Source organism: Ambystoma mexicanum, chromosome 3q (assembly GCF_040938575.1).
Source record: "Ambystoma mexicanum isolate Mex_15411 chromosome 3q, UKY_AmexF1_1, whole genome shotgun sequence".
Lineage (NCBI taxonomy): Eukaryota > Metazoa > Chordata > Amphibia > Caudata > Ambystomatidae > Ambystoma > Ambystoma mexicanum.
Window position 1 is genome coordinate 712,723,188 of NC_090926.1, and position 16,735 is coordinate 712,739,922.

Here is a 16,735-nt window from a genome sequence, read left to right on the forward strand (position 1 = left end):
TTCATCCGGAACTCTTGGCAAAGACTTAACCTCGAACTACCCTGAGCTGTGTGTTCTTCAGCAAAAGGCTTTTGTCCTATTGACTTTGGCCCTAAGCCTTTTTGATTTGATTCCATCACTGTAGTTCTCTTTCTTTCTAGATTGCCCTGCTTACTTACCTGTTGGTGCTGGTCAATTTCTGCCTAACTTTGTCTTTCCCTCCCTTTTAAATTTCTGGAGTGCCATTTTGCTCCTACTTCATTTGTGAGCTTAACTTGTCTGGAACCTATTGGGAGTGTTGTGGTGTATTAAGAGTGTGATTTTTAAACTGCTTTACTTTGTGAAATGTTATAAAACTGATGTGTAAATAAATGTATATTCTTTTACTCAGAAACCTTGAGTCAGTGTTTGTTTTAATCATAGTAATTGCTGTCCTTTGTGTAACTATCGATACTGCTCACTTGCTCTTGTGATAAGTCTGGCTGCTCAGCCATCGCTACCACTTTTACTGTGTAGTACGGGCTTGTACAAAAGGTGAATTTGTACTGTCACTTGTAGTCTTAATTGTGTGTGGTGTTCGCAAAGGGTACTGCATATAATTCTGCCTACCAATATCATATCATATTGTCTCTTTATTCTAAATGGGACGAATATAATCATTCCTGTAATGAGTCTCATACACTTCTCTTGCTTTCTCTATAATCATCTCTTTACTCTGACTGAGACGAGCATGAACACTTTGATAGTGATTGTCTGTTACTTCACTTGCTCTTGCTGTTATCGTCTCTGTATCTTGACTGAGACGATTAGGAACACTTTTGTAATTATTCTCATTCACTTCACTTTCGCTCACTGCTATAGTCTCTTTACCTTGACTGAGACGAGTAAGAACACTTTTGTAATGATTCTCCTTCACTTCACTTTCTCTCACTGCTATCATCTCTTTATCTTGACTGAGATGAGAAAGGACACATTTAATGATTCTCTTCAATTCAGTTGCTCTCTGTTATTTTCTCTCTATTGTGGCTGAGACGAGTATGATTGTTTGGATAATGATTCTTCATTTTCCTACCAGTTCTCCTGCTTTCCCTGCTTCCTGTAGACCTTAGTGATAATGTGAGAGGGGGTTATTTTTGGTCGGGTTGGGTTTCCCTCTTCCCTTGGCAGACTTCTTGTCTTCTTTTGGACTCTCGTATTCACAATATCATCTAGGATGGCGTTCCGGTGTCCCATGTACCGGGACATTACGTGCTCCTGCCGCGTAGTAGTCTCAGTGTCATTACTAGGGCTGCTGGTCCACCACGGTCCCTCTGTGGTCATGTCACCACTCACTTCTTCTCTTACCCTCCAGCTTCCAGGACGTGCCACATCCAGTACTCCTTGCTTGGGCATGGCTGGCTAGCCGATTCGTAACTAGCGGGCTCTTTCAAGTTCCTAGCTCCTCCCCTTCTTGCTATGCCAGCGTCCTGGGATTTCCCCAGCTTAACTCTGTATCTCTCTCTCTCTCTCTGCATTCAGCAACCTCTGATTCTCTTGCCAGCTCCTCCTCATCCCAGTTAAATTGTGTTTTCAATTTAAAGGGACATCCACATGTTCAGTTCCACTATAACACATGTGTGTTCTTTTTTCATATGCATCTTGGTAGAATATGTCTGAAGAGAGAATCTTGTCAGAATCTTTAGGGAGTTCATCACAGGAATAGGAGTCCTTATCCCCACAAGTGGAGTCTCTCCCACAGAGGTCCCACCTGCCTCGAACCCAAGGGAGTGTGTTGTGGAGCTGGCTCACCTCCCTAGCCTAACGGTGGTTGGAGGCTCCCCCATTCAGGAGAAGGGATACATTCCCACAACTCGTCAGACAAGATAATGGGCCTCATTACGACCCAGGAGGTAACCATGGCGCTATTAGCGCCATGGTTGCCGCCGGAACCTTACCTATTCCGCCATGGTGAATGGAGCAATTACCGCCCCATTCCAAGGTTGGCGGGGGCGATAATTCCCCATTCACCATGGCCCTTCCCCATTCCCGTTTTTGCCCCCATAGGGCTCAATGGGAATGGGGAAGGCGGTAATAACGGTACCGCAAATTGCGGTATCGTTATTACCTCCAAAGTCCCTTTGCGGGGTCCTGTCCTTAATGCCTGGCAAAACCAGGCATTAAGGGAGGACCCGCAAAGGCACCTCGGAATAGGGCGGTAAGGGATTACCGGCACCAGTGCCCTTACCGGTACCGGTAATCCGTTATCGCCTGGGTTGTAATGAGGCCCAATATATTTTACCATTATGGACAGTGCCTTACTCTTTCCATACCATTTTGATCTATACCTACACTACAGTATATGCATCCAAGCTAACTCTACCACCCCCATTACTCATGTGTCCCCCCCTTCCCTTTGTCACCTTTGTCTTCTGGTCTATCTCCGGCTTCACCCACTGTTCCCAATTCCAGCTTACCTCTTTCCACATTGACGTACAGGCTACTTTGCTATGATAGGAAACAAGGGATACATGAGTAAGTAGATAATTAGCTTACAGAACTAATACCATTAGTGACAGATTGTCACTTTGGAGTTAGACTAGAACCATGTTGAGAGATTCACTAGTAGTGGGATGCAGAAGCTAAAAAAATAGAAGAGAAAATGCTACAATGGAAGGCACTCACACTGGAAGAAATATTAAATATATCACGCAGTGTAGAAGAAAGTATGATTCACAAGCAGAAGGAACACAAGGCGAATCAATAAAAAGAAGTAATGCAAGTGATTGAAGTAAGTTGGAAAACTAACAGAACAAAAAGAATAGAAAACAATGACGGAAATGAGTACCACAAACATGAAGAGTCAAGATAGCAATAGGAATGCTTCAGATGTGGCATGATCAGACACCCAGCCCATGATAGCAAATGCACTGCCATTGGGAGAAAGTGTGCGAAATGCTGCATAAATAGGCCACTTCACGAGAATGTGCAAGAACAAGTCAGTAAAGCAAGTAGGAAGAGAAGAAAGTGAAAGCAAAGAATTAGAGGAAGAACATGAATCAAGGCCAGCAAGGATATATAGTATCAATACCCTCAGAAAGAGAAGGAAGAAAGAAAAAATACACTACCAAGAATGATTAGGAGTCAAGTGCATATGAATGATGGCTGACACAGGGTCAGATCTCACACTCATATCCGAAGAAAAGTATGAACAGAGTCGGAAGGAAAAAGTACTGCATTGAAGAAATCCAAGTCAAGGCTATGGGGCTTATGGGGAAAAAGAAATCAAAACCTTAGGATACTTACTGAAATACAATTCAAAGGCAGAAATAACAAAGGAAGAGCGTTTGTCACTGACACAGGTGATGCATTGCTAGTCTGTCCTCAGCAAGCCAAATGATATTAGATGCCAATGCGACTGTGCAAGACATGGCAGTATTGAGTATGAGGAAGCAAGACATATTACACAGTTATGGTTAAGTTGCTCATCTAATAGGAAGAGCACTTTTTGGGTGGCTTATAACTTTGCTCCCCCTGGACGAATCCTCTCCACATTTTGCAAAAGAAACTATATATGGCCCACTCTGAATTTTTTTTGTTGCAAAGTTTGGTGAGGTTTGGTCAAGGAGGGGCAAAGTTATAGGGGGGGTCCTAAAGTGAGTTTGATGTCATCAATGATATTTGTGATGTCATCTTTGATGTCCTGGGTGTTAGTCTTAGCAGTGCACGGTGGTGGCACGAGTGTTGGTTGCTTAGCTTACCATAACTGGTGAAGTTCAGGGGTTTTTTGATTTTACTTGTAACCATAACGCCCTTTTAACAACGTTTTTTCATTGAATATATATATATATATATATATATATATATATATATATATATATATATATATATATATATATATATATATATATATATATATATATTTGAATGTGCAATAGGAACACGTATAGGGCACACAATCAAAATGTGAGAAGGAGCCACACCAGCCAAAGAAAAGGTGAGACCAGAGCCAGTCACATTGAAAGAGAAGAGCTATAGTTGCTTCTGAAGGAGCTATTGGAAGAGAACATACTAGAAAGAGCTAAGGTCACATAATGGCCAAGCCCTGTCGTAATGACACAGGAAGGGACCGGACAAACTAAGAATGTGCATTGACCCTATAGTATTGAACCAGGAAGTAGTGAGTGACAATGTTCCCTTCCTATATACATATCGGAGATGATGCAATCACTAAAAAGAGTCGCAACATTCTCGATATGGTGAGTGCACACCACCATGTGAAACTGCACCCAAGGTGGAAACTGTTGATGGATTTTGTGACACCATATGGCACATATCAATACAAGCGCATGCCCTTTAGTTTGTTCTCAGCGGTGTCACAGTTTGAAAGAATCATGACCAAACACTCCAAGGCATAAACATTGTCAATTTCTTTCAAGGAGACATATTGATAATGGTAATTGGTAATGGTCCTAGAGAAGGTCCTCGTAAGACTGAAATAAAAAAGTTCAGATTGAAGAAAGAAAAATGCGAACTTCACAAAGACAAGTTCGACTTTCTGGGATAAACCGTCACGGCAGCAGGGATGGAGCACAAAGATAGCCTACGGCAAGTGATAGCTCAAGTGCCAGAAGCACGAAATAAGGAAACGTTGAAATCCTTCACGGGAACGGCCGAGAACTGTGCAAAGTTGGTGAGAAAGGTTTCCAACAAAACTGAAGACTTAAGAAAATTGTTGAGAAAAGGGGCGAATATGATTGGAGATAGTAGTGCATGACTCCATTTAAAGAGATAAAAACAGACATATCACAAGCCCCAATTCTGAAGCCATTTAATACAATGAACGATTCTACAATAGCAGCGGATGCAAGCGCATTTGGAATAGGGGCGGCGCTAATGCAACACATACCAAATGAAACGTGTACAGTAGCTTTTGCTTCAAAGGCACTAACAATCACAGAATAGCACTGCAACGTGATAGCAAAGGAGATTCTGGTGTGCACATGGGTGGGACATCACTTTAGGATGTATTTGTGGGGTTGAAGATTCAAGTTCTGGACAGAATATAAGCCTTTAGTAAACATACTAGGACCCCAACATCGAGGCTATCAGACTCCGAGACTGTCAAGATTATCATCGAAGATGCAAAAATCTTTGTGTTTTGTAATTAAAGTTTGTAAAAAACGAATTGTTACAATAAAAAAAAAAAAAAAAATCGAACATATACCCAGATGAGAGAGCGGGCAAGCAGATTGCCTATCAAGATTATCGCAGACCACGGGCAAATAAGAAACACAAGGAAGAGTGCATAGTAGCATATGTAAAAGAACAAACAGATCAACTGAGCCAAATGATATTGGAAGAATGGTACAGAGAAGCAAGAGAAGATGAAAACATACAGAGAGCAATGAAATATGCAAAGAAAGGTTGGCCAGGAGAAAGAACACTTATGCCAGAATTATATGAGCATGAGTAATTTCTCATGAGAGGGAACAAGCAAATAGCTCCACCCAGTCTTAGGAACAGTATCACAATGCTAGGCCATGAAGGACACATAGGGAAGCCTCTCACAAAAAGGCAGATAAGGGAACAATACTGTTGGCCTCAAATGGACAATAAGACAGAAGGTACACTGATAAACTAGCTCTATGCAAGGAAGGGGACAAGAGAATGGCACCACTTGAAAATGTAGAATGGCCGGAAGAAGTGCAGGACTTACTTGTTGTAGATTTCATAAGGGTAATGGAACACCTCTGGTTGAACACAAATATGTCACAGTCATAGCGGTTTATGCTTTGAAATGGTTGGAAGTGCACTTCATGACTAAATCAACCATAACATGCTTTCCGGAAGTATTTAAGAGAGAAGGATACCCAAAATGCATGGTCACCGACAACAGTGCAGTTTGTATCTGAAGAAACACACATGATGCAAAGAAAGCAGTTAGAAATCATATACGTCACAAGAACTCCATGCTATATCACCCACAAGGAAATTGACAATTGGAGAGAATGAATAGATATGTAAAAGAAATCATCCAAGCAGACTTCCGAGGAGGTTTAGATTGTCAAGAAGTGAGCAAAAGCATAGCAGCCCATAGTAGGACTCCTAATAGTGTCACCGGAGTATCACGATGCCAAAAAACGACTATCCCCATCTTGGATTACAATAAATTGTAGGGCCAGCGGAAAAGAAACTGAGGGAAGCATAAGCAAGAGTGAAAGAAACTCAAAGGAAAAAAAGGGATTACATGATGCGAGGAAAGCAGTCAAAAGACAAGACATATATATTGAGGATATTGGGTTCAAACCTGCATGCCTCACAAATACAGATGGACTATGTCTAGGTACAGCACAACCATTCAGATATCTAAAGTGTATGAGTACTGTATGCAAACAACAGATGGGCAAAATGGAATTGAGTCAGAGAAGTACTGTACAGTCATAAAGAAATAGAAGACAGGGCAAGAAGAGCAGACAATCAGAATGAGATGGCTGAAGAGGAGTACAAGAACAAAGATATTAGAGGAGTGTAAAGAAGTCACAAAAACGTGAAGAAATACTGCCAATACCATCACAGGGACAGAGTGAAGGGATGCTGTAATAGAGGACCTGGAACACACGGAGAATCTTAAGACACCAGAAAGAGCAAGAACAGAAGTAGAAAAAGGTGTTTACCAGTGGACGCACAAAGAAAAAAGACCACCAGGGTCCAGATTACAGAAACAAAGGTGCACCATAGTAGCGCTAGGGCAAAAATTGCTAAAGTGGCGCTAGGGCAAAAATTGCTCAAGTGAAAAAAGACATGCACTTTCATTGCATTTTTACACCAGGGCAAAGTTTGCCCTGGTACTAATGCCATTCTATACTAGCACTAGTGCAAACTTTGCCCTGGTGCTAAAATACACAGATTTTTATTTTACACCAGAGACATTGTAACCCTAATGCTTATAACATGAAAAATGGCACTTCTCATGATTCAAAGCTTGTTTTTTTTTTTTTTTTACCATGGCCCCAATGTTTTTTTGTACAATTTGCCCTAGTGTTAATAAGGTGCAAATTTGCAATTGGACCGTTGCAAGGTTTCTGTAATTTGGCCTCAGAAACATACAAATATTTCATAATGGACTAAACGTTCTTTAGTTTACAGAAAGGGATAATGTTGTGACTTAAGCATGTGCTGTGTCACTGCATGCAGGCGTGACAACGCGAAGGCGATCAGCATGCTAGAGGACAGTGCACTGAGCTGGGGGAAGGGAGCTCTGAATGGGGCTCCCAGAGAAAGCATGCATGTCTCTGCAATTTAAGAGACAATTATATTTATGATGTATGTTATGTCATGTTATGTTTTGTTATGTTAAGACTGTTTATAGAGCGCACATACACCCAATGGCCGCGGAGATGGAACGGCCACCAAAATGAGCAAAGTTGAAGCGAGGAACCACCTATGATGTGAGGTCAGATCTTAGCCTGTAAATATTCAGTTGCAAAACCATAAAAAAGCAGGATGGACCAATCAAAGAACTTTGAACTGGAATCATTTAACAACCAGAAGGCAATGGAGTTGATGAAGAACAGGAGAGATGTGCATCCAGCTAGCCATGGAAGTGGCGGCTCCAGCCTCAGAGTTTGGTAACACCTGAAACCGGCGAGTCAGAGAAGCAGGCTGGTCGAGGAGCAAAGAGTTGCAATAGTCCAAGGAAGAAAGAACTAAGGAAGCAACCACAGGGGTGAAAGAAAAGGTAGAACCTTACGGAGAACTTTACGTTGGAAAAAACGTTTTTGGCAGATGGAAGAAATGTAATAAATATATGCTATGGTCATCTCCTGTGTCCTGAACCATGTGTAAAAGGAATCCTCCCTACAGCAATAACCCCTCTAAAGGATAAATATGTCAGTGCCTACTCAGATTTGTAACCTGTGACCATAACACTAAATGCAGATTTTTGCTTTTGGGCTGTGCTTTATCATTGAGCTTCTGTTTCCCAGCTGAAGATGCGGAGGTCATTTCTTGCCTGTCCAGAGCATTTGTCAGACCAGGTCTCTGGAATTACACTTTTTAAACCCTTAAGTGAACGACTTCATGAAGAAACTGTTATGAGCAGTAGATATTTCGCTGTTTAAATGAGCAGGCACGGTCAAAATCTGAAAGGGACTTGCAAGTCAATTCCTCAAAATCAGCGATACTTGTCTGCGCCACTGACTACAAGCAGATAGCTATCCCAAAAATGCATGCTAATACAAATATAATACCAAGAGTGTCTGCTTTTTACTATCTCGGGATCCGCTTCTCCGCTTGCTTAACAGGGCTTGGTCATATGAAAAAACAAGCTGCGGGGATGACACAAGCTCTGGGAGGTGTCACTGTTTTTAACAAAATGTACAACGCTCAACAAATAGACAAAAGGTCTAAAGACTGTATTGGAGAAAAGTATGGTTCTACGCTCAGGGGTCTTGTAAATCTGGCCTCCCTACAAACGCTTGAGAATGATATTATCAAGAGTTTTAGGATTACTTAGATCTGCCGCTAATGATGATACTCATGTAGGACCAGGAGGTACGGCGTACTTTCATCGCGGGATGTTTTTTTGCGCGTTTTTTTACTGCGATTTCTTTGCCAACAAAAACTCACCAGATTTTTTTGGGTGGGTTGGGAAAATATATATATTGGGTGTGGGTGTTCGGGGATATATAAAGAAATTAAGTTGATGGGGCTTCGGGGGGGCGGGGAATCGGCAGCAAAAAAGCCAGCGAAAAAACATCCCGCGATGAAATGACATGGAACCAACTAGGACTAGGTTTGCTGGAAGATGAGTTGGCCCTTGAACCAGGGCACCATTGGCTACATATGTGGTCTGGCACAAAAGCCGACCTTACTCAATTCCTAATTAGGAAGATATTAAACAAGGAAAAAGGAAACGCGATCCCTTGGTTCAACTACATTAGGCAAATGCTAACATCTATTAATGCACAAAGTCCCTTTAACCAGCCTTATGTTTCGGATCGCACTATGACACTTGTCTTAGAGAGCGCTTGTGCTTTCATATGTGAGAACTAAGAGAAAGCGCCGAGACTATGAAACATTCTAAATGTACACATCTGGTGCTCTCCTCTACAACTCAACGTGATAATTTAATCTGGAGTCATCAGGCCTTTGACAGAACTTTAATTACTAGAGTGAGATTGAACTGCATACCACTGAATGCATGCATGCACTGCCGAAAGGAAAGGTACTCCTGACTGCCTACTTTGTAGCAGCATTTGCGAGGATGTAATGCACTTTGTGTTCTTCTGCCCTGCAAACTCACGAGTGAAGGCGAGAACATTACTCCTGATTGTGGTTGATGCTGGTTTTTACCAATGTTGCTCGCCCTGCACTGTGTTGTTATATTTTAAGAGCTGAACCTCAATCGGTGGGCTGGGTCTGATTGTCTTATCTCAGGCAAGTCTTGATATTAGAAAACGCTTTTTGTTGTGGAATCCACTATGTTGTATCTTTTTACACTTTTGTACTCTCATATAATGTATGTGTTCTTGATATTGCTGTATGTTTGATTTAATATCTAATCTGAAATAAACTTAAAACTTGTATATACAACAAGCATTGGCATTGCCAACAGTTTGGTCCTTTGCGTAGGCATGGGAAAGGCACTTACCAGGCACTGCTGTAATGATATTAACTGGCCATTGATGGTAACAGATGCAAAATGGAGTGAGTACCTGGGAATCCAAATAGCAGTGCCCAGCATACACCTACTACCAATACACAGCCGAAACTGTTGGTTTTGCCAAGGATTGTTTTAGCAGAACAAATGGAGGGGCTGAAGACAGACCAGGTTAAGACATTTTTATTACACCAGTAGCATGTTTACAACACCAATTAAGTCATGAACTCTGCGAAGACTGCTTTAAGAAAACACTTGAAGGCACTTCTAGTGCAAAGTTTAATGGTAAATCTTGATTAAAGCAAGCTCAATGAGTTACCATGAGGAGTTGTTTTGGTTGAGATGGGGCAGGAACTGGGTGGCAATGGCCATAGGGATTACCATGGCCATGGGCAGTCAATTGGTGTGCATAATCAAGAAACACCTACAAGCTTTGTGTCCCTCTTCATATGCAATGTGTGCTGTCTGGTCATTTGGTCGACAGAAAATTGGTCGACAGACAAATGGTCAACACAATTTGGTCGAAAGACAAATGGTGGATTTTTTTTTTTATTTATATTTTTCAGGTTTTCGTTTAGAAAAAAAGGGTTTTTAAGCAAAAAAAGGGGGTTGGGGAGAACCCCCCAAAAAAAAAAAAAAAAATTGAAACTACCAAAAAAAAAAAAAATTCGACCATTTGTCTTTCGGTTGGAGGCGTGTTTAAGTGTTCGTGATGTGAACTAAACTATCCAAAAGGTAAATCTGTGCAAGATAAGAGCAGCAAAACCTAAATGTTATATAGTATGGGGCAAAGATTAGTAGACAAATGCAAAGATTGCACTCCCTCCAAAGCACTACTCAAAAACGATAGCTCTGAACATAATAGTGTACGTGATTGGGCTGTACGTTTGGAGATCATGCATTAGCCTTTGCTCTGTAATGTATGACTTCAAATTAATAATTGAGCCATTCAGAACTCTTTGCTAATGTAATATTAAGGTAGAAGTGAAATATCAAAGTATATCACTGAAGAGCAATGGGATACATAGACTTAGTTATTGAAACATACCCCAGTAAGGTAGCTCACATAGCCACCAGTTGCCTGATGTTTGTCTCTGTGGTTTGCATCTCAGCAGAGACAACTCAACCCTTTGTAATATGTGATAGGAACATATTTAAATCACTATTATAACGTAATCATAATAGCATCAAATATTAATACATAATAAATGATATAAATAGATAATACTAATTATAATATGGGATAATATTACATTTACATTTCAAAGTTGTGCAAACCCTCTGCTGTGCACAGGTAGGCAGCCCTTTATTCTGGTTTATGTATAACACCTAATGATATGAAAAGGGGCACACTGGAATATAACATGCAAAGTGATATATTGATCTGGCCCTTTCTCTTCATCTGTCAATCCCTTCTAGTGTATATTTGTCCCCGTCAACCGAGTCTAACGCCTTAAAGTAAACCTGTCAGCAGAGCGCAGTACAGCTCCAATCCCTTGTTCATGTTCTTTGTCTTTTTTTAGAGGAAGCAAGGCAACTGGTCGCGGCAAGAGGACCACCCCCGCAACACTGTGTACGAAGATATGACTCGCTTCTCCCGGTGCAACACCATGACCCGGCCTCTCGTCGCCAATGCGCAGAATCCAATGTGCAACAACATCCTGGATAACTCTCCTCCTGGCAGCCATTATGTGAGGAATATGCCCAAGGGGGTCAGCCACGGATCTGCAAATATGCCCTGCCATGCGTGACCCAACTGATCTGGCCTCTATGTTGCGCATAAAGCAATAGTCAGAAGATGTGCTCCTGTTGTGCTCCAGCTTGGGAGCATTGCTTACAGTCCTCCCTGCACAAGAGAAAGAGAAGAGGGACAGAAGCAGTATGGGCTACATGAACAATGGCGGAATTCACGAATGCTTCTGTAGGTTACTAAGGATGGGAAGGATCAATACATTGCAGAATTAGCTGTTCTATATATAGGGCTCATTAATTGCTACATCAACTGCCTGAAGAAACAAAGCCAATTATAGCCAGCTGATAAATTGCTCCAAAAAGTCTATTTTTTCCAAAGATTATTTTTAAGTCACATTGAATGACTCTTTTTTTCTTTTCTTTTTTTGTAAACTTTTATTGATGTATGTCTGAGATAAGGCAGCATTCAAACATTACCGGTCATACAGGCTTACAAAAATTTGCCGGTCAATCGTCGAACCTTTCAGGCTGGTACACATATCAATTTTTAACAATAGAATAGGCATAACTCAAAACACACGGCAAACTGTGGCATGAGCTCTTTCCTTCATACGATCATAGCTGTATCCCACAACTATTACAATGATTTCTTCACAATACCGAGAAATGCTTTAGCATCGAGGGTCTGTAAAAGTGGTGCTCCCTATCCCTCACCAATTTGTGGAACGGAAGCCACCTGCATGTTTTCCTGAATGGACCCATTTAATACCGCGCTTATCTTTTCCATAGCCACCACATTACCATATCCACACTAACCATAGAGCCAGACCTGGCCCTACAACTGCCTTCCATTGGTGTGCCAAGTCCATTCTAGCAGCATTAAGCATGTGAGTCATCAAGACTGCTTGTGCCCGCTCACTGCGTAAACTCCCTCCTCCACCACCCCCAAGAGAATCACAGTCGGCGCTAGTGGTAGTTGCACCCCAGCCATGTCCTTTATCTGCCCGAGGATCTCTTTCCAGAAAATTCCTGTTTTCGGGCAGGACCACCACATGTGGAGCAAATCCCCAGTCTCTGCACAATTCCTCCAACATAGAGGCAAGTAATTGGTGTAAATATTGTGGAGCCTCTCTGGCGTTAAATACCATTGGAAACAGTGTTTGTGATCTATCTCTTTAATTGTGGAACACCTCGATACCCTATGGGCCCTTCTCCAAATTTTCTCCCACATTTAGATGAGAATCTCCACTCCCATGTCCTTTTCCCATTTCTCCATGTATCGCAACTTGTCCTCTTGGCCCGCTGTCTCTAAAAGCATGCAGATTCTAGAGACCCTCTTTTGTTTAACTCCCTAGACATTTGCAATCCTATCGGGTGTCTAGTACCTGCTGCTCTAACCTCCTTATGTGAGATCCAATGTCGGAGCTGCATGTAGTGGAGCCACTCCCCCTCACCTATCCGAAATTTAGCATGTCTTCAAATGAGAGGGGGGAACCCTCCCCATACAGCTCTGCTAGTGTCAATGTAAAGGACTCACCCCACTTGTTCCAAAATATGCCGGAGCAAATGGGGCTGACGTCTGGATTATCCCTCACAGGCGTGTAGAGACCCAGTCCAGTGTTCAGGCCCCTGCATCACAAGGTCTGGTTCCAGTAGCACAGCGCACACTTTCAAGATCAGGAACCTCCCCTCCTGGCCCCTATGGAGGAAACTCATCTGAAATGTGACGCCATCGCCGATGAGTTGTCCCACCCCTTTTTGCTTGACTCCAGCGGATGCATAATATTGCTGGGGAAACCACCTGTGTTTCAGGCACCTTTCATCAGGAGCTTACAGATTTGTTTCCTGGAGCAAAACTATAGAAGAACTCATTTTATATACTCGTTTTAGGATAGACCTGCACATTGAGGGCTAGTTAAGACCCTGAACGTTCAGAGTAAGAAATATTACATCAATCGTTACATGTTCCCTGGTTCCCCCGGCCCTCAGCACCCCACATTATAGCGTGCTCAGCATGTTCTTTTGGTATAAGCCTTAGCCACATGCCACAGCAAACTTTCAACAAAAACCAAAACTCCCCTAAATCCACTGTCCCATCAATCCCTCCCTGCCAAACTCCCAGAACACACCCCATGGTATAGACCCAACAACCCTGGCATCATAGGGCTATTATCTGTTAACCCCCCACCATTCAGCCTGGAGTGATCAGCAGAAATAATGTTTCTCAGTGAAGCACCCCACCACCAAATTTCACCACCGGGAATCAATGTCCGTCAATTGTCAATTTCCCCCCAGAACCAATATGGCCTTCAGAGATATCACCACCCCAGGAGAAAACAGGGGTCCACAGTCCCCCACCCATCACATAGATCCCACAGGAATACCACCCCGGTCTCAGGTGGCTAACAATGCTAAAGACCCTTTCCCCTTCTGTTTAGGATAAGGACGAGCAGGACGCCAACCCTCCTTCCCGGGAATCTGCGTGCCTGTCCCCTCAGCAGTCTCATGCAGCATTTCCTTCCTCTGACAGTTCAACCCCACCCATCAGCCCAGCAGCTTCATCTCCCTTGGTGCTATTATAGGTTTTTCCGCCATAGTCAAAACACAACCCAGAGGGTAAGGTCCACCTGTACTGCACTCCCTTGTCACGCAGCCAGTCGCTCACCACTCGTAAGATCTCCACCATTGCAAAGTCACCTGGGCCAGATCTTGATAGATCCTTATGGAGGCATCCCAGCACCTGATCACATCTGGGAACCTTGCTGCACCCTTAATTCTTTCCTTCATCTGAAATGGGTGGAACGTGGTTAGGACGTCAGGAGCAGGTTTTTAGTTGCATTGATGGAGCATCCCTGCTGGGTTACTACGACTCTTAATTGGTTTACACACAAACTCCAAAATTAGGGTTCTGCTGAACCTAGAGGGAATATTTTCTAGAAGTACTTGAACCTCGAGAGGTGTCATACAGGGTTGTGTTCTTGCAGCCTGCCTGTTCAACCTCTACATGTCTGAGGCAAATGCCTAGATAAGGTAGGATTAGCAACTCCTGAAGTCCACTTGGCTTGCCTATGCGGATGATTTTTTAATATTTCATACAACACCAATTGGTCTGCAGTGGCTGATTAATGCCTTTACAGCATTTGCAACAGCCCATAATCTGAAAGTTAATTCCCTTAAAACCAATGTAGTTTCCTGCGTGAACAAAAAGAAAATGAATACCAGAAGGTTTAATTGGTGTGTGGGATCTGAGGTGCTTGAGAGAGTGGACAGTTTTATTTATTTGTGATTTCCTATTCATGTAATAGAAAAGAAGGTTCTTATTAAGGAGTGGCTAACCTCTCGAGTGTCTAGTATACGTAATCAACTCATATGAATAGACATAAGGTAAATTCTCTTTCCTGCGCTGTATCACATTTTGTAAGCAGAAAATTGTGCTGAAACTCCTATACAGCATTGAGATCCTTCCATGCTGAGTTTTGGAGTTTCTCCCCATTATTGAGGGAAAATTATGGAGGAGAATTTAGCATGTTCCAAATTGTGTTCCGAAGGTCACTGTGAGATATGAATTAGGTCTTTTCTCCCTAAAGAGTCATGCACAATGGATATTTTTGTCACTGTATTATAAGATATTGAGCTCAACGGTCATTTCTTGCCTTTACAAAGATCTGAAAAAGACCATTGCAGAAGAGGGGATACATTCTTATGGGAATTTTCAGATGCTTGTTTGGGAATTTTGGCTAGTTTGCTGGTTGTCTCCTAATGACCTGATTGAAACTCCAGTCATGTAAAGAAGATCTTGTTTAGGCAGGACTGGGCGTTAATGCTCGATTCTCTTCACTCATGTGAATCCTTGTACCATCTAAGATTTGATTTTAAAGTACTGGGGTAACTGCGCTCCATCTCACCATCTATCCCCATCCCTCAGTACAATGACTACCAGATTCAGATGGAATCTCATTCCAACTAAGGAGATACAGACCTGTTGCAATCTGGTATCGACATCAATCACCTGATGTCACTTCTGCAATAGTCTAACTCTGGTTGAGACGCTGGAACATTTGCTAACAGTCTGCCCTGCACTCGTGTTGGGGGGGGGGGGGGTAAACGTGAGGTTTATTTTACGAGATTTGCCTCACTGTTGGCCCTGAATAACCTTGACACGTTTTAGCATTTCTGTTTGGCAGGCTGCACAACCTCCCTGGTTCTAGCATTGCCCGGCTATTTAAGAGCACTGAACTTGGAAAAAATATTGGAGGGTTTTCTTTTTCCTTCTTTTTAACAGCTTCAACCTGATTGACTAATTTATTTTGTGTCATTTTTACCCTCATCAAAGGAGATTTTTTATTCTAGTGATCCATGCTATTAATTATAGTCTAGCAAACGGTTTCTCTTTTTCGTATTTAGATGTGTAAATGCATTTACTGTTTTATCATGTTTTATCCTCTTAAATGTTCTTAAAACTTTGTTATTGATTGTGTAATTGTTTATTATGTTAAAGGTTAGATAATAACCATATGACAATAAAATAAAATATAATAAATGTACCTGGCTGGCCTCTCCTTGGACACAACAGTATCCCTCTTCATATGCCATTTCTCCCTAGCTATACTGCAAAAATATTGGTTTATAGGTGGCGATTAAAAGTTATCTTAAAGCAAAACTAACAACGGGTAGAGCATTAGGTTGCACCTGTAATCATTCTTCTATGCATATTCCATTAAGTTCTTAAAGTACAAATACATTTCACACAGTAAGCCATAAACAGACAATGGTCTTCTGTAAACATCATTCTAACAATACAAGTATGCTAGTCCAAGATGTAGGCGTTTTACAGGCATCTTTGGGTACTGCACCTACAACGTTTAACATTTTACATGCAGTTGATATGATTCTATGAACAAATGAAGACTAAGAATTATAGGTTGTACATGGTGTAAAAATAATCAAAATTGTAAGCAGGCTATCATCAAATGCACACATTCTACAGACGGTTCTAAGCAGCCATCCCTTCTCTCTGAGCAGCAACTGTACTGTTATCTGTGCAACACTATCCGCTGCTGATGAAACGACGAGCACAGTCACCTGGCCTGTGTCTGTAAACTGCACAAAGGCTTGTGCAAATTACCCACATTGATCATTATGGCAACTAAAATCATGTGTAAACAACTACAAGGAACACAATTGTACCCAAGAAAACTCACAATAGCTCTAAAGTACAGTACTCTGCATGTTATGATAAAGCCACAGCTGTGTATTTTATTTATTTATTTATTTATTGTGATATAGTTTAAATTATAAACTTTACACAAAACATAAAATAAATATCGTATTAATGAAACATAATCCAATCTCATAACATAAAAATAAAACATATCAAGAAAACAAATGAAGAAAAAAAAAGTTAAAATATAAAATAGAGGTAAG

At 41.7% G+C, this 16,735-nt stretch overlaps 1 protein-coding gene across 1 annotated transcript in view; it reads left to right on the forward strand.

Moving 5' to 3' along the window:
- CD7 (CD7 molecule) overlaps window positions 1–15,856 on the forward strand; it is a 125,784-nt gene extending 109,928 nt beyond the window's left edge. The window contains exon 4 of the mRNA XM_069654623.1: window positions 11,143–15,856. Coding sequence (XP_069510724.1) covers window positions 11,143–11,370 — 228 coding nt within the window. The 3' untranslated portion in view covers window positions 11,371–15,856. The remainder of the gene's footprint in view (window positions 1–11,142) is intronic.
- Window positions 15,857–16,735: the final 879 nt, after the last annotated feature.